Below are 23,129 nucleotides of genomic sequence, written 5' to 3' on the forward strand. Positions count from 1 at the left end.
AAAGACTTACCAAGGGATGTGGAAACACAGATTCTTTTAGTGCAATTAATTGACAGACCCTCACCCTCTTATGAACTTGGTCTTTACAAATGCCAGAGAAAGCATCTGTCTTCTCAATTGCTCTTCGCTGACTTAACTATAAAAGAGGCTTACTCATAACTCATCCTGATTTGTACTTTGGTACCGGCCCGCAGGTGTGGACAGCAACTGGCACGAAACCTTCTTTTTATGAGCAACGGGCCACTGTCTTGTCTTTCTCTGGCTTACACATTTCTCCTCAGGGTGAAGTATGGCTTGGGTTGAAATGCTGTGATTTTAGAACAACCAGAGCAGTGAAATGTATTGACGTGATCCTTTTAAGTGTAACTGGAGTATTTTCCAGTACTTCTAAATTTTCAAGATACGCTGAAGAACATCTACAAGGACATTTTAAAATGTAACTTCTGTTTTGGTGTGCATTGCTCAATATGGTAGACAGAAATTTATTCACTCACATCATGGCATATTTATTCCAATTACACCCAATCCTCCTCTTACTTGTTATAAAATACTCGAGTTTTTAATGTCCATTTAAGCCTATGATGAAAATATATGTCAGGATACAGATTCTGAGGTTGGGCACAGTCCTTGCAGGAGAGACTCCAAAGTTGGGATTCTGTTAGCAAGGAAGGCAGTGGTGATCTTACCGAATAGGCAGCCATCAGTGTGCACCATGCTGGTTTTCTTTTCCAGCTGTCTCCATAAGACAAATAGTTTGGCTTTTTCCAGCTTCATCTTAGCATTGTGCCATTTGTTTCTATGTGTACAAAGAAATATCCCGCTTTGAGAAGAGAGGAGAAAAAGGAAATTCCTATTGTCCAAAGCATGTGGACTATCCTCAGGTATGTCTGGTTCCTAACTCAGCTGTGGGCGCCATTCTTCTTCCACACCATCAGTTTGGGACTTTTTGGGAAAACTCCTTGCTAGTTCCAAATACTCATGGCTTTTACATGAAACTTTCAGCGTATTCCAGAGAACTCAGTATGTTTGCATGAATTTACTGTGTTGGTTAATGGTCTACTGTATCATATTGAGAACTCTGCAACAGGGAAACCCTAACTGAACACGTGCCAGGGTGGGAAAAATCAAAAGAAATATAGGTGGGCTCACACTTGGAGGGAGAAGCAGGGCAAATCCACAGAAATGAGTCGGAGGTCAGCCATCTGTTACAAGGGTAAGTGCATTTGGCCTGGCAACTTTCTAGATTTTTTTTTTCCTGCGTAGGCTGGGGTGCAGTGGCATGATCACAGTTCACTGCAGCCTTGAACTCTTAGGCTCAAAAGATCCTCCCATCTCAGCATCCTGAGTATCTGGGACTACAGCGCACACCACCACGCCTGGCTAATTAAAAAAAATTTTTTTTGTTTTTTAGAAATGGGGTCTTGCTACGTTGCCCAGGCTGAATACCTTTTATTATACCAATATTTTATTTCTTTTTATTTCGGCTTAGGTACCTGGAAAATATTAGGCCAATATTATATGCTAAATGTATTCCTCTACAATGTATACTTTGATACTCACTAGTACACTATGTATTGATGTATGGCATTATTATTAATATATGTATATACACGATGCATTTATTAATGTTTGTTGTCTGCCCCCCACACACCTGTTTCCCCCCCATCTGTTAACAGAAGGGCAAGAATTTTGCTTTGTTCACTGTTATATCCTCAAAGCCCCACAAAGTGCCCGGCACACCGTAGGCGCTCAATAAATATCTGCAGGAAGAGCAAACCAATAGCGAATGAAAGAGCACATACATGAAGTAGCCAGCCGGTGCTGCTTTAACCCCCTTCCGCCCCAGGTGAGGTCGGGGAGCCGGAGCCCACCGCGCCTGCGCAGTCCGTCCCGCCTCCGACCGCCGGTTCGAGTCCCGGCGCGGCAAGCACTCCTTTGCGAGGCCGGCGCGGCGGAGGGTTACAGGAGGCGGGTCCGAAGGGGGGCGGGGCCTGCCGGGTGTCCCGCGGAGGGCGGCGGCGCGGGCTCCCGCTCAGTCGCGCGCTCGGCGCCGTGGTGCTGCAGCCTGCGGCCCCGACCTCGCCGCAGCCATGTCCGAGGAGACGCGGGCCGTGCAGGAGGAGATCGTGGAGAGCCAGGTGATGTGGCGGCCGGACAGCAAGAAGCGCACGCAGATGGACCGCTTCCGGGCGGCCGTGGGCGCCGCCTGCGGCCGGGCGCTGGGTGAGCGCGGGGCGCGCGGCCGGGGCCACCTGTCGGGGCGGGGTGACCTTCCTGGGGACGGGAGGGTCCCTCCTCCCGGGCGTCGCTGCCAGGACCCTCCTAGTTTTGGGGTGGCATCCTGATGTCCCGTTTCTGTTGCTGGGTTGGGGCAGACACTTGACATGGGGACCGTCTCACTGGGGTTTTGCCTCCCTGTCTGTGGGGGGCGTCACCCCTATGCAGCATCTCCGGACTGCAGCATCTCGGTTGCATGTGGGGGTCGCCCTCTCCCTGGGAGGGTCACCCCTCTGGAGGTGGCAGCCCTGCTGGTGGCTGTGAGGTCCCGTGCTGGGGTTTCCTACTTGTAAGGGGCTCCCTGCTGTCTTGGCCTCCAGCCAGTGGGGGCTTCCCCCAGGACATAGGGCCTTGCTGACTTGTGGGGGTCCCTTGCCAGCTCACAGTACCGTGCGCTGCCCCCACGCGGCTCCTGCGAGAGGCCAGCGCCTGGAGTGATGGTCAGGTGGGAGCCCTTCCCATTGTGTTTACACGGCCAGCCCCTGAGCAGAACCTGGCCAAGGACCCTCCTTCCAGCCACCGCCTTGGCCCTCAGAAACCACCTCTCTGGGAGAGGAACATTCCACGTGCTCTTCCCTGAGCCCCAGCCGGCTTGTGCGGCTACCTGCTCCGCCTGCCCCACCCCGCCTCCGCTGCGTTCCTCAGAGATTTCAACTCATCACAGCTGCCTTCTCCCCTTCTTACCTCTCAGCCTGCTGCAGGGACCCCCTTGTTTCTATTGGTGGCATCACTGTCCTTGGTCATCCCCACACAAATGGAGACCCGAGTCATCTGGCCTGCACCGGGAACCTGCCTCGGTGACACGGCTTTCCTGCATCTGCCCTTTGCAGCCCCATGCCAGGGTTCTGGGGCCTCCTTCCCTCCTCTCCCAACAGTGGTTGGTTTTTCAACTTCCTGCTTTTCTGCCCTGCCACCTCCACTACACCCTGCTTGTCTTGCCAGAGTGATGTTGGAGCACAGGTCTGTCTTTGTCACTCCTTGGCTCAGATGTTTTCGATGGTTCCTTGTTGACCACAGAGTTGCAAACTGCCACCTGGCAGCTTCCAGGCTGCCACAGCATGGTGGAGCTTGTGCCGAGTCTCCCCGCTCCCTCTCACTTGGGGTGTGTCTTGTTACTCTCAGGGCTTCCAGGCTAGTTGATAAATCGTGCTGGATGTGGGAAGAAGAGCCTTGACCTCTAGGAAGAACCAGGGGGCTGGGTTGTGGGGTTACATTCTTCTTCTGTGTCACCTTGCCTTGATGCCATCTGTTTCCTCTGCCAGCAATAATGTAATACTGATCTCCTGGTGCTTGTCTTGCCCTGATGTCCCCAAATAATTTCCCGTAAGGGCAGCCCTGTGCAGTGGGCGAAACCTCCTTCCTCCATGGGAGGTGGAGAAGAGAAGGGATCTGTCATCCGACTGCCTGGATGTTGCACCAGCTCCACCGCTTGCTAGCTGTGTGATCGGGAGGAGGTCATCCAATCTCCCCGTGCCTCAGTTTCTTCTTCTGTACAACATGCATAACAAGAGGACCTGTGTTGTTGGGTGGGTGTGAGGGTGACACGAGCTGGTCAGGCCCAGTGCTCAGCTCTGCACCCGCACCTGCTGAACTCCTCTCCCTCCTTCAAGGCTCTCAGACTGGGGGCCCCTGGGCCGGGTTTGATCTGCAGGCACACTGTTGAGTTGCCTGCGTTTACAAGTCGGGAGGCCGCACATGAAATGGAAACTTTCCAACTTCTGAAAACCCCAAGGCCTGCAACTGGCTCTGTGTTCCCATGTGGCAGCAATCGGCGGGAGTTTGGGGCGGTGTTTAGAGCTCATTTGTTGTTTTTTCCCCCTCTTACCACTCCTGATGGTGAACTTCCACCTGCTTCCCTCTTTCATGTGCCTGGCCTTGGGGGTTTTGGGCTTTGCTTTAAGATCCAACTCTCAAATGCTACCTTCTGTTTGACTATTTTCTTTGAATATTTTCCCTTTTCCTCTGCTCACCAAGTGTATGTAATTCAGGCTTTGCTGCCTTGCTTTTTTGTGTATTTGTGAGCATTCTTACTGCTTGAAGACAGCACCCGTGGACTTGTACCCTGTGTGTCCCTGACAGTGGCTTGCTTGTAGCCGGTATACTGTATTGACTGGATGTGCACAGAGAGCAAGACACACATGCTCACATGCCCCATCAGCCTTGCTCCAGCCCTGGAGGGTGCAGGGAGGGAGGGAGAGAGGGGTGTTCCCCACCCTGCCCACCCCTCTGTGAGCCCATCTTCCCAAAGGTTGACGGTAGTTCTGTATGCCTGCATTTCAGGAGGTGCAGGGCCCTGTGGTGTTGCATGTACTCTTTTCCACTACCAGAGCCATAGGTCGCTTTGTTCCTGTCACTGCTTCCAGCCAAACTCACCTGAGGCTTCCCTGCACACCCACGCAGGGCTCAGGGGCGGTCCGGAGCAGCCCTCCTCAGGTGCAGCCTGCGGCTCCAGCCCAGCACATAAGCATGGGATTCCAGGTCTCTTTCGCAAGGCTTCAGGGGACACACTGAATGTACCAGCCCTCTATAATTAGGGATCAGAGAGGTGGCACCAGCTTCAAAGAACATGCTCTATTAGAGGACTGTGCCAAGTGTCTACCACAAACTGCAAGTCTACTCTGTGTGCACGTAGCTGGGATAGAGTTTGCCAACAAATAGAAGGCTCAGTCCCTGTTCTCTGATGGCTCAGTGGAGTTGGGGGAGAAGGTTCCCCATGCAGAGATAGCACCACAAGTTAGTCTGCTTATTTATTTATTCATACATACATGCATACAGACATACATACAGAGTCTCGCTTTGTTGCCTGGGCTAGAGTGAGTGCCGTGGCATCAGCCTAGCTCGCAGCAACCTCAAACTCTTGATCTCAAGCAATCCTCCTGCCTCGGCCTCCCAGAGTGCTCCTACTGTGCCCGGCCCCAGAGTCCATGTTCTTAGTGGTTAAGACATGAAATCACTGCCTTGATGCTTTTGTGGCCCAGTGGTGGTGGGTTTGCATCAACAAAAATCAAGCTCTCCTCCCCACCAGACCATTCCTCATCCATGTTTTTGAACTGCCCAGACGTCCCTGCCACTCCTAAGGTGTGTCCATAATACGATTGAACTGCTAAGACTTCCCTTCTGACGTCTGTCTGAGCTGTGTGCCATTTTATTTTATTTTTAGAGAATTACGATGACTTGTACCATTGGTCAGTTGAGTCATATTCAGACTTCTGGGCAGAGTTCTGGAAATTCAGTGGAATTGTCTTCTCACGAATGTATGATGAGGTAAGGAGAGGTTTTCCTTGTGTGTTATCTTTTTCTGTGGCTGTGTTTCAAAGTGAAATGTTAATTTTGGGGAATACTGAATCATATCTCCTTTTGCAACCTCATATTGACAGGAAAAAGTCATTGGCCTAGAGAACTGGGCACTAAATTATCATGGACCCCATTGAGACCTTGCAGTCTGTGGATCCTCTGTTGCAGGTAGACCCCAGGCGCCGTCCTGGGAGCTCGAGTGATCCTCAGCACTAAGTAGTAGGACCCTTAGTAGTAGATTTTTAAAAAAAAATGTTTAATTATGGTAAAATACACATAACATAAAATTTACCATCTTAATCCTTTTGAAGTGTACAGTTCAGTGGTATTAAGTACAATTACATTGTTGTTTTTTGAACTATCAGTAGTTTTGTGATTTTTTTTAACCTGCATTTTAGAGAACATTTTCAACTCCTTACACTGTAAATCAATAAATATCTGGGGAAAGGGAGTCCTGTTACTCAAAGTATAATTTACTGTCATTTTGGGGAAAACCATTCTGAAAGATTGATCTGTGGGCACTTTGAGAATAAAAATCAAGGTTCCAGCACCCCGAGGAAGTGAGCGGGGTCAAACTTCCAGAAAATCTGGAGGAGGGGCAGGTGGTGTCTGGCACTCGATCTCCTGGTTTCGCCTGTCTGGTCAGAGCCCAGCACGTTGAGCAAATGTCTCCTTTGTCTTCAGTATCTCTCCCGAAGTAGGTGCTTAGTAAATATTGGTTGAAAGAGCAAATTACAGGAGCCGGTTGTTTTCCCTTGGCAGGTATTAATATTTCCATTTTCAGTTTCAAGCCTTTAGGCTAGCTAGTTCAAAGTTCAGTCTGTAAAATGATTAATAATGGTCTGGGCCAGTGAGTTAGCTGGCTACCTGGGCGGCAGACTCACTGTTATTTATTTGTGGTGAAGATCTCTCAGGTACGTGTGTATCTTCGTTTGCCGTTGTTCCCTATAGGTCGTGGACACCTCGAAAGGAATCGCAGACGTCCCCGAGTGGTTCAAAGGCAGTCGTCTCAACTACGCAGAAAACCTCCTGCGGCACAAGGAGAATGACAAAGTTGCCCTTTATGTTGCAAGTGAGTCCTGATGACACATTGACAGTTCTAGATGGTGCACACATGCAGGGCCACCTATTTGGGGAGGCTCCCGAGCCAAGGGCTTCCCTGCCACCTTGGGAAGGACCAAGAGCCCGTGTGCAGCTTTTAAAATCCTAGCTGCCCAGTTTTCACTGCGATTTGCTGGAACACGTCCCCCAGGCGTGGGACCCAGGCTCGCATGAATTTTTAAAGCCCACAGATGCTTCTGATGCTCCTCCCTGGTTAAGAACCATGGAGCGTCGTCTTTATGTAGTAGTTGGGCTGTTTAGGATCATTTTACTCTTTTACCTGGTTCTTAGCTTTGATATAGTTAAGGCCGAGCGGACGAGTGGCCTGGCATGTTACGCTAGTGCTCTGTCTCTTGCTGAGGGGACATGTGCATTGCCACGCATCCTTCTGTCCATTCACTTGTTCCTCCCATCTGCATTAGCCGCCTCCCCCATGCAGGGGGCTGGGGACACTGCGTCGAATGGGACAGATAGCTCCCTGCTCTCGAGAGGCTGACGTTCAGGGGGTGGGGGGCAACAGTAAGTAAGAAAATATCCATAATAATATTCCAGATGGCTCTTAGCACTTGGAAGAACAGATAAAGCACCGTAATGGGAAAGAGCTGAGGGGTGGGGCACAGAGCTGTTTTAGGTGGGGCCGCTGGGGAAGCCTGTTTGGAGGAGGTGAGATTCCAGCTGGAGCTTGAATAAGAGCAAGTGAGTCATGCAGAGGTGCGGGGAGGGGGGCCCAGGCAGAGGGAGAGCAAGCGGGGGTGTGAGGACAGTTGGGGGGGCCGACAGGGCTGGGGAGCCCAGGGATAGCATCGTGGGAAAGCAGAGTCTGACGCAGGAGGCTGCCCGGGCTCCGCCTCTGGGTCCCCCAGGGTCATCCCTCTGACCTGTGGCAGGGACGCTCGTGTGTAAGATTTTGGGGCTTGTGGAGCTGTCCTCAAGTGGTGCCATGCTTTTATCAAAACCGTGGTATTAAGTCCCAGCTTCATAAAAGCGGATGAATGAGGACATTCCTTCCAGGACTTCTGTAAATTCTTCAAGTAGAGGGAGTTCCCTCCCTATGTTTCAGAACAGGACTCGGTTTACAGTCAGGAGCGTGCCAGTTGTGTCAAATGAAGTGTGCCCACAGCACGTCTGGGTGAACCTTCAGACGCCGGCCTTGGGCACACCTGGGTAGGAGACACATGTTTCCATGGCGTTTCCTGGCTTCGCTGTTGTAACCGCTGCGGAAGCCGGGTGGAGGGAACCTGGAACCTCTGTGCTGTCTTTCCAACTTCCTGTGAATCTAGAATTACTTCAAAATAAAAAAAATACCCACAACCTAAATCAAAGGATTCTTCGCTTAATAAAAGCATTCCCAACAGAAAATCTTTTTTTTTTTTTAAGAGACAGGGTCTCCCACTGTTGCCCAGAGGTGTGATCACAGCTCACTGCAGCCTCGAACTCCTGGGAGCAAAGGGTCCTCCTGCCTCTGCCTCCCGAAGTGCTGGGGTTACCTGTGTGAGCCACTGCACCCAGCCCCAGTAGGAAATGTTTAAATGGCAGATGTTGTTAGTGCCTTTCAAAGGCTGATTTTCACGCAGCCTTTCTTTTCCATAAAGTTGAGTTGACCTGTGTCTTGTTTCGCATCCCTGCTTCTGTGGGACATTTTCCCTGGGCACAGGTTGGTAACCTGCGCTGAGACCGCTGAGATTTTTCATTCGGTGTCCGTGATTTGGAACCTGTCATCTTGGGATGATCTGTGTACGACTTGTCATTTTTCTTTCTTCCTAGGGGAAGGCAAAGAGGAGATTGTGAAGGTGACTTTTGAAGAGTTGAGGCAGCAGGTGGCCTTGTTTGCTGCAGCAATGAGGAAGATGGGTGTGAAGAGAGGGGATCGGGTCGTCGGTGAGTGTTTCTGGTGCTTACGATGGTTTGGGTGGGGAGACCAAGGCAGAATGAATGGCTCCGAAGGTGGAGATGACTTTTGAATAAGGCGGAGCCATGTTATATTATGTAAAACCTTGGAGGACTTCGACTGGTCCAAGGAAAACTGTTGGAAGAGTACCCTGTTCTGCAAAGGCAGGAATTTTTTTTGTTTTGTTCCCTGCTTTGTCCTAGAGCCTAAAATAATTCCAAGAACATCAAGGGTGTGCAGTCAAGACTAGTTGGGAGAGGGAGGGGCAGTCCAGGCAGCAGAGACAGCTGTGCAAAGGCCCGGGGGCTAGTGAGAGGGAGGTGTCTGCAGGGGTGATAGGAGCTCTGTGGGCAGGAGGTGGGGCTGGCGCCCCAGACTGGCCCCAGGGCCTTGTCCACTGTCACCTGCTCTGCGTAGAGCTTCCTGATACTTTGTCTGTTCTGATTACCCTTCCCCCCCAAACCCCAAAGCAAGGGAAGGAAAGTGTATAGAACCCAAAGAAGGTAGGAAGTGGGGAGCAGGACCCGCCAAACACTTGGGCTGCAGCCCTGTTTGGGGACTGTTGCTTCAGAAGGAGCCAGGGCTGGAGTCGGCTGACGGTGACTGTGAGGCCTGAGGTCCAGTCACTCTCCCTCCCTTGGCCCCCTTTTTGTTCCCTCAGGTAGCGAGTAACGATTTCCTCCTGAAAACACATTAGGTGTTTTTCTTACAGTTTTCCTTTCACCTTGACTTCTGGAAAAAAATCTGAAGTCTTGTAAATGCCCCTGTTCTTTGCCCCAAGGAACTCAAGTTCATTCCAATGGGGGTGGGTGCACCGCAGGGAGGGGCAGGTGCAGACAGGGTGGGTGACTTCCCCAAGCAGCCCTGGTACTCAGGGCGCTTGCCACCCTCCGCCTACCCCCAGAATGGGGCAAGGGCCACAGGAGAAGCTGCCGGCCAGGGGCTGGGGCGTCGGAACCTCGGTGTTTGGCAGGGGTGTGCCTCTCCCAAGGGAACTCACTGCAAATTGCAGCTCGTTTGCAGAGAGGGAGGAGGAGCTGGGTGGCCTTGTCATGTGACACGCAGTGAATGGCTGCACCTAGAATCCTGTGGGCAGCGGCCCCCACGTCTCCTCAGGTAACAGAACTGTCCCGGAGTTAGTGCTCAACATATCCACATTTTGGTTGGCTAGGAAGGGGTCAAATACAAAGGGACATGTGAGGTGACCTCCCGTCTCAGCCCTTGATGGAATGTTCTGCATGTCCTTAGGGTTCACCCCGCTTTGTCGAGGTCTCCGCCTAGACACTGCCGCCTCAGAGGCCAGCCCTGGTTAGCTTCGGAAAAGCCGTCACCTCTCCCTGCACCTGCTTTACTTTTCCTTGCAGTCCTCACGCCCACCTGGCGCCACGGGGCCCTGTGTGCGTTTGTGTCGCGTGTGTCTTCTACTGCTGGAGGCTGGGCTCTGTCTTCTGCCGTCTGCTTCTCCGTGTGTGAAGAGTGCCTGGCATGTAGTTGGCACCTAATAAATATTTATCAAATGAATGAGTATGAGGACTGGGCCGGTGATTGGAAAAGGCATTTTTGAGGTTGAAACCTCACTTTTCTTGGATCCTTCTTGGCCCAATTTAATCTGTTCTCTTTTAAGGGCTAGCAAAGAAATGTAAAAGGCTCTACTCTCCAATTTTCATTTTTTAAAATCTCTTTTTAGAGCAAACGTTTTGGAGAGAAGGAGAAACAGAGCAGGGGATGCTGGGGAGGTGGCTTTGGGCTCCGCTTGCTTTGAGGGGCTTTTTGAGGATCCCGGCTCGGGTCGCAGTCTGCCCTGACCGTCATCACGAGGGCTGGGGACTGTGTTCCCAGGAGAGGACACTAGGGAATGTGCCTGGGGAGAAGGGCTGGCCCTCACCGCTGGTCAGTCACCACGGAGTCAGCTGGGTCTCGCAGCCTGCCGGGCAGTGAGTCCCGCTCTGCCCTGGGGATGACACTGCTGAGACGCTGTGGTGTACGGCAGACTCAGCACAGTCCTTGGGCCCAGCGTCTGCCAGATGCAGGCAGAGCCCCAGGCTAAGTGGACGGTGGAATTCTCCACCCCTGTGCCCCGGGGTGCTTGTGGCCTAGCAGGGGAAATGCGTTTGAATCCAAAGAAACAGAAGTACAAGCTGCGGTGGGGGAGAGGGAGAGGGCTGTCCGGGGAGCCCTGGCAATCACCTGGGAGCTGCACCTTGCTCAGGTGAGGCTTTGGCCATGGCCCTTCTGCTCTCTAATGCCTTGTGCCCAGGTCTTTTCCTTTGGAGTGTTTACAGTGATCTGCTTAATTGAGCATCATCTCTCGGCCATAAGTGTTCTCTGCCTCTGTTGTCATGAAAGCCAGCGGACAGAGGGCCTGGGCACCTCGTCTGCCCTCACCAGCTGGTCTGTGGCTCTCGACTGCGCTGCAGTGTTCTTCGCTCCCTCCTCCTCCTCTCCATCCTCCCAGCTATCCTTCCTTCCATCCATCCATCCATCCATCCATCTATCCTCCATCCATCTGTCCACCAGCCAGCAAATATCTGAGGGCCCTGATAGGACACAAACGAAGTAAAAGAACAAGACAGGCAAAGTGCCAACCCCCCATGTGAGAACCAGATATTAAACCTCCAGTTACGCAGGTGATTATTCATTTGCAGTTATGGTGAGTTTGGCAAGGGAGAAATACGATGTGTTTTGCAGGTGACTAGTGGGGGACATGAACTCATGGGGAAGGGGCAGGGGGAGGAGCGAGATGGCTGTGGAGAAGGCCTCCCTGTGGAAGTTCAGTTCGAGTTAGGAGCTGAGCGTGTGTGGAGTGGAGAAGGCTGGTGTGTGTGGAAGAGGGTTGGGGGAGGGCAGACAATGTGTACAAAGGCCCTGCGGCAGGAGGAGCTAGAGCAACTGCAGAACTGAGAGGAGGCTGTTGTGACCAGGTCCCATAGGGGGAGGGGAGCAGAGGCCGGGAGGACAGGGCTGGATTAGAGAATGGACCAGGATGGGGGCGATGGGGAGTGGACAGGCTGGTGACAGGCGATTTGGGTGAGCGGATGGGGTGGCCATGATCCTTGGGGAGGTCAAGCCAGCCTCCCCGCCTTGCTCTGACTCTGGCCCAGGCTCTCAGAGGAACCCCTCAAAGTTGCTGCCCCCAGTACACCCCGAGCCTGAGCCTTTCTGTATCCTTCCTGCAGGTTATCTGCCCAACAGCGAGCACGCGGTGGAAGCCATGCTGGCCGCGGCGAGCATCGGCGCCATCTGGAGCTCCACATCCCCGGACTTCGGTGTGAACGTGAGTCTGGGTCCCCAGCGGAGTGGGGGACTGTGCCCGGCAGTGTCCTGGGCAGGGGCAGCCGCGGGTGGAGTTCCTGGGGGGCTGTGCGGCAGCGTCACAATGACCTCCCATCGCCCTGGCCGGGGACGGGAGTAACGGAGAGAAAGAGCAGAAGGAGCTGCATGTTGATTTTAAATTTAAAGGCAAACTGGTTCTTCCTTCCTTTCAAGTGGTCCTAACGTCCCCGCTGTGGTTATGGGTGACCTTGGTGGGTGGTGTGTGCAGCAGGGGTCAGTGTCGTTAGGCCTTGTCTTCCTCACCTGTGACTTAGGGACCACATGGGGTTTCCTAAACGTTCATCCTCTGAGGACGGCTCTCCAGATTTGCGCTCACACTGTTGCTCACAGAAGTTCCCCAGGGACCTCCTCGCACCGATTCCTGCTGTTTCCTTCCCTCCTTCGGACCGTGCTCTGCTGTGTGGGCGTGTGCTCTGGGAGGGTGGTCACGGCCTCCCAGGGGACAGCAGAGCTCGTGGCACTGGCCTTTGGTGGCAGCTGAAGCCGGGGGAGGGGGAAGGGGACACCTCCCCTCCGCAGCGGCTGCCAGCCTGTAGCCTGTTCTCACGGCTGCACCCAGGCTGGCTGGGCCATCGTCCTGTGCAAATGCCACTCCCGGCCGGCTGCAGTCTAGCAGGTTCTGCCTGTCTTGGGAGGACCCAGTGCTGGCGTGTGGCTCTGCGGCAGGCACCATTCGTCCTCTGGCTTGGGGCTGGGCCAGGGGTCTTGGGAGCTGCTCCGGAGCACGAGGTGCTGGCCACCGACTTGTGCACTAGATGGCAGCATGGCTCTGTCACCCGCCGGCTTCAGCTGCTTCTGGGAAGAGAATCTTCCCAGGCGCTGTGGGCTGTGTCTCAGGGTCAGAAAGCGACAAGGCCAAATGCCTTCCTGCTAAGACGATTTGGTCTTATTAGGTTGGTGACCGAGGTGTAGTGTCCTCTCTCCGTCCTGCCGGAGACGTGTGTGTGTGTGTGTGTGTGTGTGTGTGTGTGTGTGTGTGTGTGAGATCCAGTGTTACACGTTTGAAGGGGGTGCATCAGCGCTTGGTGGCTTCATGGCAGGCGTTACCCGCAGTTCTGCTGCTCACCCCGCGTGGGAGGCCATGTGGCTGACACGTGGCACAGCGCCCGCTTGTACGGACAGGACACCCGGTGCCTGTGAGCTGAACGAGGACATGGGACAGATCTCTTTACCATGGGGCCAGTTGCTGTGGGCTCTGAAGTTAGTGCTGGAGCCCGTGCCTCCTGCGCGGAGGGTTATTAAGCAGGTGTTTTACAGATACAGGGGCGGGGCCTCCTGACAGGTGGATGCACCTGTCCGCAGACAGCGTAGTTACCTGTCCTCGCCTGGCCAGGCCGGGTGCCCAAGGGACCCTCTCTGTTGTGCTGCCACAGTCTGTGGTGGGCTGTGCAGCGAGGGCTGGGGCATCCGTCTCCTTGGCGATGCTGGGGGACGAGTTTCTGGCTTCCATCATCACCCTGTGCTTTACCCCTGCCCTGTCCCTGCCCCCCACCCCTGCTGGCTGCCTGGGAGTCTCAGCTTGTCTTATTGACTCATCTGGGCTCCGAGGGCATCGCCAGGCAGGGGAAGTGCTCTGTCCTTGGGGTTCCCAACCTTCTAGCCTCATCATGGGTCTCCAAGTTTTTCGAGCTTGTTGGTTTTTTTCTTTGTTTCACTGTTTACCTTTGAGCCTTTGGCATTTTCAAAGATGTTAGCGGAGGCCACCCTCTGACAGCCGCACGCCTGAGGGCCCAGCCTGCAGCCCCTCATCCTTCTAAAGCATTTTCAGGTGGCCGTGTGTGTGTGTGTGTGTGTGTGTGTGTGTGTGTGTGTTTGTAAATAGGACAGCAGCTCTTCTCCCGGTGGGTGGCTGTCCGCATGATTCAACACTGGCTGTGGGTTTCAACGCTTGATTGGTTGCTAAGCACCGTATTCAGGTCAGAGGGACGATCATAGGTGTGTTTGTTTCACTGCGACATGAAAGCAGTTCTCGGGCAGCTCCGGGGCAGGGCCGGGCTGGCAGCCGGTTTCGAATGCTCAGAGGTCTTGCCCCTGGCTCTGCACCAGGAAGACTTCAGCCTTGTCCTGGGACCTCAGCCTTTTCACGGTATTAGGGCCCAGACCTCTGATTCTGAAACACTTGTCTCTGCAGTCTGGTCACTGTCAGTGTGACTGGGGTCACGTCTGTGCCATTGGAGCCCCAGATCCCTGGCAGGCTGGGTCCTTTCACCCTGAGTTTGCTGCCACCTCGTGTGCTGGGCCAGTGCTCCGAGATGCTTTATTCTGTCTGTCCGGGTGTCTCAGCGCCTGATTCTACTCTGCTGTCCTTCTGGTGTCCGCTCCCACGCACCGCGCGAGTCTCGGTGGAGCCAGCGCCCAAGCCAGGCTGGCCCGGCTGCCGTCCCAGTTGTGCCACTGGCTGGTTTCCAGGCTTTGGGCAAATTACCTACCCAGTTCCTGTCTCATCAGGGATATGGAGCTAATAACATTCGCCTCTCTTAGGCCCGTGAAGGTCAGACGAGCCAGTGCCTCTAATGAGCTTACAGTGGCACCTGGCACATAGTAAGCACTCGGTGAATGGTGGGTATTTTTACTGGCAATGATTTCTTCCCAGCGACACCAAGGGCTCTCATTCCATCTTAGGATCCTGGGCACAGAGAAGGTGCCCGTATAGACATGCCATTTGTGGTTTGTATGCTCACTGCGGCAAAGGTCTGGAAAGGCCCCTTTATGGGTGGGTGAGGCAGCTTAGGCGTCCTGGAGTGTTGGGACCCGCTTTGCAAAGGGTGACTCAGGCTGGAAGGAGCCAGGTGCTGGAGGGGTAAGGGGTAAATCTGTTACCTCAATATTTGCATAGAGACAGTCTCAGAAATAAATGGAGTGACAAGTTTACCTTGTCCCAACTAGGGCTGGCTCTCCTGGGACATAAGTAATTCTGGGAAGCCGTTGTGCATGTGCTTGGGGAAGTGGGATGTGGTGTCCTTTAGGGAAGAGCTGCTCTGGCTTCCCGAGGGCACATCTGGGTGCTGGGAACAGGGCGAGGTTTCCCAGGCTGGCGTGAGCTGTTGGGGTGCTGGTCTGGAAGGCGGAAGCCCCTTTCCTGGGTGCGTCCATCCTGGTCTCTCCTGCTCGTAGAAGTCTGGAAAGGAGGGGGAGGTGGGACATGCAGAAACCCAGAAGGGTTTGGTGCCAGGAAAGTCCGTTTCTGGCGTCCTCACTTGCCTTCCGGCGGTTTTGGGCAGGTGTGCGTCAGCGTCAGAGTCAGACCCGAGGAGGGCCACCCTGGGCTGCGGTGTCAGTGCTGGCAGGGCGGGGGTGCCGCTGGTGCAGGCTCCTGGAGGGACCACCTCGTGGCTGTCTGCAGCCACCTCTGCAGCAATGCGGGCCGCAAGGAGCAGTAGAAAACAGCCTGTGAGTGTTGGGCAGAAAGGGTGTTGCATTTTGTTTAAAGCCTCAAGATGATCATGTGATTTTTTCCCCCCTCCCTTTAGTGTGTTAGTGTAGTAACATCGCTCTGTAATCTTTTTAGTCTGTGGATTTTCTGTCCTTTTCTGCCTTCTGTAGTGGTTTATGTAGAAGGGATGTTCTAGTTCAGGAGATTTGGTGGCCTGCCCTGCAGTGCTGCTCACCGTGGTGTCTGTGTTAGGAGGTGGGCCGATGTCTCTTTAGGGGTTCTACCACTTCCCCACTTCTTGAATCTTTTTTTTTTTAAGACAGGGTCTTGCTCTGTTGCCCAGGCTGGAGTGCAGTGGCATCATCATAGCTCACAGCAACCTCAAACTCCTGGGTTTCAGTGATCCTCCTGCCTCAGGCTCCCCAGTAGCTGGAACTACAGGCACATGTCACTATGCTCGGCCTTTTTTTTTTTTTTTTTCTCTCTTTTTGGCTTTTTCATAAAGACGAGGTCTCGCTGTGTTGCCCGGGCTTGACTGGAACTCCCTGCCTCGGCCTCCCAGGGTACTGGGATACAGGCGTAGCCACTGCGCCCGGCCAGTGTTATCTTTTTTCTTGATCATATTTGTCAAGAAGCTCATTTTATTGGGCAAAAAGATTTCGGTTTTGCTGATCAAATCCATCATTAGTTTTTCCTTATGGCCTTCATTCCTTCCTTTCTTTTCTTTTCCTGGACTTCCTAAGCTGCGAGTGTAGTTCACCGAAAACAATTGGAAATGGAAAACAATAACACTTTAATTGCTTTCCTGCCGTGTTTCTGGTAGATCGCGTGTTTCGGGAAGTAGGAACCCTGTCTGTGTGTTTCTCTGGAGCAGTGCCTGGCACCTAGTAGGTGGAATAAAAAATGTTCTCTACCCCCCGCGCTTCTGCTAATGCAGCTTCTCATTTGGAAAATTGGGCAGCGTTGAAAGTAAACGCTCAATCCTTGAGCTTTTTTGCCCAGAGATGCTGCAATTTTATCATACCTCAGGATCATCTGGAGGGCTGTTGCAAACAGATTGCTGCCCCTGTGCCCCCCGCAGAGTTTCCGGTTCATTAGGCCTGGCGGGGCCCAGGTGATGCTGATGGTGCCGCCTGGTGCACTTGGAGCTGCTGCTTAGACTCCTGCTGAGCGGGGGCTCCTCCTCCCCAGCCGGCAGTCACCTGGGAGCTCTGGAGACAACCACCTGGCCCACTCCACACCAGCTAATTAGTTATCCTAATGAGCTTAATTAACTTAATAGTCCCACCTCGGGTGGCTGTAATACCAGCCAGGGTAGAGAACCCCTGCCCTGTCAGGTCCTTACCCGGAGGTTCCGGGATCGCCGTGTGCGCCCTCGGAGCAGCCCTGGGCGTTCATCTTGAGCCTCTCCCATCCAGCTGGCGTACAAGGGAACAGCGCGTTTGTGGATAAAAATCCTGTCACGTGAGGATGGCTGGAAGGGGAACTGAACAGAGACCCTGTCTTAGAGGGCTTCCATCTGTTACGGCTGGGACTAGCACTCAGGGAGCTTCAAAGTGTGTCACGAGGCCACACTTGTGGCTCACATTAGTTCCAGAGATGAGCCGTGTGACCTACATGGGAGGAATCTCTTCTTTTAGGAAAGAGGTACCCTTGGCGGGACGGCAGATGCCATGTGCAATATAGGCAGGTACATAGGCAGGTGAGCCTGGCATTGAAAATGGGCTGTTAACTAGTGTACACGTGTGCAGGGCTATGCCTTTGGCTGGCAAAGATGTACCAGTTGGAGGATTCAGGTTCCACTTTAATTGAAGATTCAAAGAACCAAAATAATGGGATTGGGTGCGGTGGCTCACGCCTGTAATCCCAGCACTCTGGGAGGCCGAGGCAGATCACTTGAGGTCAGGAGTTCAAGACCAGCCTGAGCAAGATTGAGATCCCATCTCTACTAAAAATAGAAAAATTAGCTGGGCATGGTGGTGAGTACCTGTAGTCCCAGCTACTCGGGAGGCTGAGGCAGGAAGATCACTTGAGCCCAGGAGTTTGAGGTTGCTGTGAGCTAGGCTGACGCCACGGCACTCTGAGACTCTGTCTCAAAGAAACAAAAACAAAAACAACAAAATATTGGGACCACTTTGTAGTGCTATAGTTGCCTTTTTGGAAGGTGAATCTTGTGTTGTACATGTTAGAGGAGCCATGTTAAAAGGCTCTTTCTCTAAAGTGGGCAATCTTTTTGGTACTGCAGATACGCGCTCTGTCATCTTCCCATTTCACTGTATGTCTATGAATCCTTTTGGTGTTTCTCAGTAGTGACCCCTTCCTTGGCACGGTGGTGGTTTATCAGATGCAGGTCATGCTTCATGCTTTGATTGGCTTTCTATATTGGCCACGGGTGCTGGGGACACAGGACCGTGGCTCGTACGTGGTGGTCCCACTGGCTGCTGAAGGCTTTTGCCTTTTGGATGATCAATGATGACTTTTTCCTCCCACTTTCAGGGTGTCCTGGACCGGTTTTCTCAAATTCAGCCGAAGCTCATCTTCTCGGTGGAGGCCGTTGTCTATAATGGCAAAGAGCACAGCCACGTGGAGAAGCTGCAGCAGGTGGTTAAAGGTGTGTGGCCCTTACAGCTTCGGGTGGGCACGGCCAGTGTGTGTGTGTGTGTGTGTGTGTGTGTGTGTGTGTGTGTGTGTGTTTGTGCGCCTGCGCCCTTGGGTGCTGCAAGCTACAAAACCCCTGTGCAGTCCCCACCCTAGATCCTGTTACGTTTTGTTAACAAAAAAAAAAAAAAATCAGCAACTAAGTATCTTTGCCCTGTAACCTTGTGCTTTCTCCTGCCCTACCTACCTTCCAGGACTGCCAGACTTGAAAAAAGTGGTGGTGATTCCTTATGTCGCCTGCAGAGAGAAGATTGACATTTCCAAGATTCCAAACAGGTAAAGAGCCAGCCACACTCGCGTGCGCAGGCCCATGGGGAAGCCACGCGAATCCCGCCGGGAAGTGGGCCTCTGCGGGTCTTCCCACTTGGAGTCGGTCACAGCATTTTAGGAGTGGAGTTGGTTTTAGTTAAAATGATCATTTTGCAGGTGGAGCACCTGAGGCCCCAGAGCGAATGTCCCAAGGCCACACAGGGAACGAGCAGGGGGAACAGAAGAGGTCCCAGGAGTCCTCACTCCTGTCTCGTGTCCCTTTGACGTGGAGAGCTTGGATGGGGCCAGTCCTCCCTGCACCGGCCACACAGTTCAGCATTGACACTCACGTGTACATGCATGCGCATACGTGGGTGCAAGTGCAGACACATGCGCACACACAGTACACATGGGTATGTGCACACATGCACACGTATGTACATGTGTAATATTTATATGTGCATGCAGGTACACACGTGTGTATTTTCCCCTTTTAGAACCTGTGTGTGTTCCCGCTTGCTAAAGACACCTTCCTTTGCTTTTCTGACATCTGTAAACTGATAAGGCACATGGCTTGAGTACCAAATAGAATTGTGAACATCTCAATTTTGAATAGAAATTAAGGAAATGGCTTATGGTTTGGTCAAAGTTGAATCTGTCCCCAAAGTTCTTGGCATTATCCTCCTTTAATCTTTCCTGAAACAGTTGTGGGGAGAGGGTTGGGGGATCGGGTGTTTACCCTGGCAGGGAAGCCTTCCCCTGAGTGTCGGGTCTGGGCCGCTGAGAAGAGCCTCGTGAGTGGCCCACGGAGGCTGGTGAGAGGGGCTGTAGGGACACGGAGGGCATCCTCGTGCCCACGTGGGCAGCAAGGCGGAGGACGGGAGGGGATTGCAGAGCCCTTTTTATTCAGGCCCACGGTAGCTGATGTGTGGCTTATTCTAACCACCACGCATCAGGGTGCTCTCTGGGGGCACCGAGAGGCACCAGGCGTATGTCCTGGCCTCCGGGGCTTGCAGGGTGGTTGGAGAGGTGACACTCGCCTGCAGGGAGGGTGAGCCGTGACCACTGAGTGGGAGGGAAGGGAAGTGCCCAGCAGTTGAGAGCAGGGCCTGGTGGCCTCTCTGTGGGGCCTGGGGAGGTGGCCTCTGAGGTGGCCTTGCGGAATGAGCAGGGTCTGGGGACAGCTGCGTGTGCCAGGATTCCAGGGGACAAAGGGTGCTGCAAGCAAAGTGTCGGTTTGGCCAGGGCCTCAGTCTTGGAAGCCAGACTTCTTGGGCTCAGATCTCAGCTGTGTGACCCTGTGCAAGTGATTAACCTCTCTGTGCCGTGGCTTCTCCAAGTGGGGGCGGTACCTTCCGCACAGCTGGCTGTGAGGGTGGCAGGAGCTGGTGTTGAGCAGAGGGCACGCAGGCAGCCCCCAGCAGTACTGTCTGTGCTGTGAGGCTGCGGTGGGCTCTGTCCCCTGGAGCATCCGAGGTGGGACGCGCAGAGCCTTCGCGGGCAGGCCCAGGTGCTCGTCCCTGTGGTCTGTGGGAACCCTGCTGCCACCAGGTGACAGAGCGCTGGTCTGTGTCGTGCAACCTTGGATTTAGCGCCCAGGCTTTTATTGACAGAGGCTGGGAGGGAAACCAGTCGGGGTCTGCCAGCCCCGTGGTGGCCAGCTTTGTTTCTCTGTGTTCATCAGTAAGTGACACGAAACGGGGGCATCTAGTGGCATAGCATCAGCCACTTCATTTAGCTTTGTGCCACACAGAAGTGCCGCTCGTTAAGCCCTGGCAACCAGATCCCGCCACAGTTCATCTTTCCATTGCTGGAGGCCACAGATAAACCGAAAATGCGGACGTGCCCGTCCACAGAGGACAGTGGGCGGGAGCCGCCCTTTGGGCTTTTCGTTATTTGAAGAGCAACGAAAGTAATCGTGATTTACTGTGACTGACAGATCATTTGAAAGAAAAGGTTTTTCTGTGGCACTTGATGCAAGCGGGATGCGCAGTGGGGGTGGGGGTGGGGCTTTCGCTGGCCGTGAAGTTCCTCGGTGAATATGACGCTCGTTGTTTACCGCCCAGGGTTGGATTATTCTGGACGCCCTTTTTAAACCCCTGTCTCTCCCCCAGGACAGTTCCTCACCTTTCAGGAGGCCTTCCCATGCAAGACGGCAAAATTCTTCCTTTCAGTGTGCGCGCCTTTGTGTTTCAGGGTAATTGCCCTCAGCAGATCGCTGCAGGCTCAGTTTAACTCGTCCCACCTCCTTCCTTGAAAGAGAGAAAGTTCCATTTGTCAGAAAACGGTGTGGGGCCGGTGTTTGGGGATTGGTGTTTCTGCTGAGCTCAAAACAGCAAGACCACCCTTCCCGAGACGGCTTTGCAGCTCCTGCTGCTGGTTCTAGCTCAGAACACAAACCTCCTGTTTGCGTTGCCCCTTGGCAGGTTGTTGGTGCTTTCTGTCAGCTTTGGGGTGAGGCGGGGCAGATTTCTTAGGTGACAGCCAATAACTGGGATTGATTTTATTTGTTCTTGGGCAAATATTTGTGTCTTGCTATTGTAAACCTCAGGATATAGTGAATTAGTGGTAACACAGATACTTGCCTAGCAGTTCTCTGTGGTTGAGCTGTGGCTTTGGGACAGTGGCCCCATGTGTGAAGGGCTCGTTGATGCAGGAGGGGGTCATCCTAATTCAGACCCCCTTGCTCAGTGCTCCCCTTTGGGCCGTGGTTGGAAACAAGGCTTTGCTGATCAGGTGATGAACAGTGAACGAAGAGGTGGGCTCAGAAGACTCAACGCCATTTCCAAAGCCTCCTTCCAGCGTTTGCCCAAATAAAGCAATTTGAAACCTTCACTCGTGCAGTGCGTTTCCCTTCAGTTAGCTTCAATCCCTGAGATTTGACTTCCCCCCTCCCTCCCAGAAAGCTTCCAGATCATGCCAGGGTCTCCCGGAAATCCGGGCTTTCATTGTTGGTAGGACTTGGGGGGGAGTGCACGGGCCACATCTAGTCCAGCATTCTGGAAGGTTCACTGCTGGTTCCCCTTGTGTTCCTGCCCGCAGCGTGTTCCTGGATGACTTCCTTGCCGGCGGCTCTGGCGACCACGCCCCGCAGCTGGAGTTCGAGCAACTGCCCTTCAGCCACCCCCTGTTCATCATGTTCTCTTCGGGCACCACGGGCGCGCCCAAGTGCTTGGTGCATTCTGCCGGGGTAGGTCTCCCTGGAGGCTCCGCTGGGCCTCGCGTTGCTGTCGTGTGTTTGCTCTGAGGGGGCTCCCGGCTGGTGATGGGGGCGTCCGAGTCATCCAGCGACACTCCATGCCTGGCGATGCCAGCGTGCAGCCTCTCTCCCCAAACGGGGTGCCGTGTGGACATCTAGAACTGGGTCCGGGTTGATGGAGAGCTGCTGTTCTGGGGACTGTGGTGGTACCTGCCACCACCATGACAGGTGTGGAGGCCACCTGCGTAGCACCATGTCACCAGGGCAGGGACGCAGTGGCTGAGCCAGCAGCCTCCATCCTGCAGGTCTGGACCCTTAGGGGATTCTGAACTCAGTGGATGGCCCGCCTGCGTTTTAAAAAGAATGAATCATAGAAACGACAACAACTAAATGAAACCGAAAACATAGTAAAGGAAGAAAAATAAAAAGGATGAGTGAGAATAGCTGCGAATAGAGGTATCAGCGTGTCAGTCGTAAGAGGTGTGGGTGCTGTTTCCCGGAGCTGTCGTTACGTGGTGAGTGCAGACGTGTGCACGTGCTGGGGGCATCGCAAAACTTACATCCGACGGCGTGAGGAAGAGCTCCCTGCGCTGTTAGCCTGTCAGGGCTGCAGCCATAGCGATACCACAGGCTGTATGGCTTAAACAGCAGTCGTTTATTTTTTCAGTTCTGCAGGCTGAAGGTCAAGGTCAAGGTATTGGCAGAGTTGGTTTATCCTGAGGCCTCTCTCCTAGGCTTGTGGACAGCCGCCTGCTTGCTGTGTCCTCCCACGGTCTTTCCTGGGACAGCCCTGGTGTCTCTGTATGTCCAAGCTTCCTCCTCTTAGAAGGACACAAGTCAGACTGGATCGGGGCCCTCCCTCATGGCCTCGTTTTGACTTATTCACCCTTTTATAGGTCCTGCATTCAAATATAGTCACATTCTGAGATAATGGGGATTAGGGTTTCAACACATGAATTTTGGGGGGACACAATTGAGCCCATAACACCTGCTTTTTATTTTTCTTATTTCATCCAAGGTCTAACTTTGTTAAAGCACCTGAAATAATACATTACTACTAAGCAGATTTTATAATATAGAGCAGTGACTTTTAACCTTTTATTTTTGAAGGAATAAACTACCTATAGAACCTATAGAAAAGTTGCAAGAATACTATGATAAACTCCATCATACCCTTCGGCTAGATTCATCTGTTGTCAATATTCTCTTTTAACATCTTCAACATCCATTTTTAACATTTCCTAAAAGGCTCTTTTGCTTTATTTCTCTCTGTGTATACAGACACATTATTGTTGTGCTTTTTACTAAACCAGCTGAGAGTAAATTGCAGCCATAATGATCTTCTACCCCTTAATATTTCACCATGTATCTCCCAGGGAGAAGAACATTCTCTTACAGAAGTGTAGCACACTCATCAAATTCAGGGAAGTGGACGTTGTTGCAATACTGTCATCTAATACGCAAACGTTGCCAGTTTTCCAACAACATCCTAGCAGTTCAGGCTCCATTGCATCAGTTGTTATGTCTCTTTAATTCCTCCCTCTCTTTTTTTTTTGAGACATGGTCTCACTCTGTCACCTGGGCTATCACAGCTCACTGCAACCTCCATCTCCTGGGCTCAAGCCATCCTCCTGCCTCAGCCTCCCGAGTAGCTGGGACTACAGGCGTGCACCACTACGCCTGGCTAATTTTTCTATTTTTTGCAGAGATGAGGTCTTGCTCTTGCTCAGGGTGGTCTGGAACTCCCAGCCTCAGGC

General features: G+C 53.1%; 1 protein-coding gene across 1 annotated transcript in view; it reads left to right on the forward strand.

Moving 5' to 3' along the window:
* Positions 1-2,084: 2,084 nt before the first annotated feature.
* AACS (acetoacetyl-CoA synthetase) overlaps positions 2,085-23,129 on the forward strand; it is a 43,688-nt gene continuing 22,643 nt past the window's right edge. Inside the window, exons 1-8 of the mRNA XM_045535029.1 lie at positions 2,085-2,223; positions 5,438-5,541; positions 6,523-6,643; positions 8,437-8,550; positions 11,737-11,834; positions 17,763-17,877; positions 18,119-18,200; positions 21,216-21,363. Of these exons, the coding sequence (XP_045390985.1) occupies positions 2,091-2,223; positions 5,438-5,541; positions 6,523-6,643; positions 8,437-8,550; positions 11,737-11,834; positions 17,763-17,877; positions 18,119-18,200; positions 21,216-21,363 (915 nt within the window). The 5' untranslated portion in view covers positions 2,085-2,090. The remainder of the gene's footprint in view (positions 2,224-5,437; positions 5,542-6,522; positions 6,644-8,436; positions 8,551-11,736; positions 11,835-17,762; positions 17,878-18,118; positions 18,201-21,215; positions 21,364-23,129) is intronic.

The sequence above is a fragment of the Lemur catta genome, chromosome 21 (assembly GCF_020740605.2).
Source record: "Lemur catta isolate mLemCat1 chromosome 21, mLemCat1.pri, whole genome shotgun sequence".
Lineage (NCBI taxonomy): Eukaryota > Metazoa > Chordata > Mammalia > Primates > Lemuridae > Lemur > Lemur catta.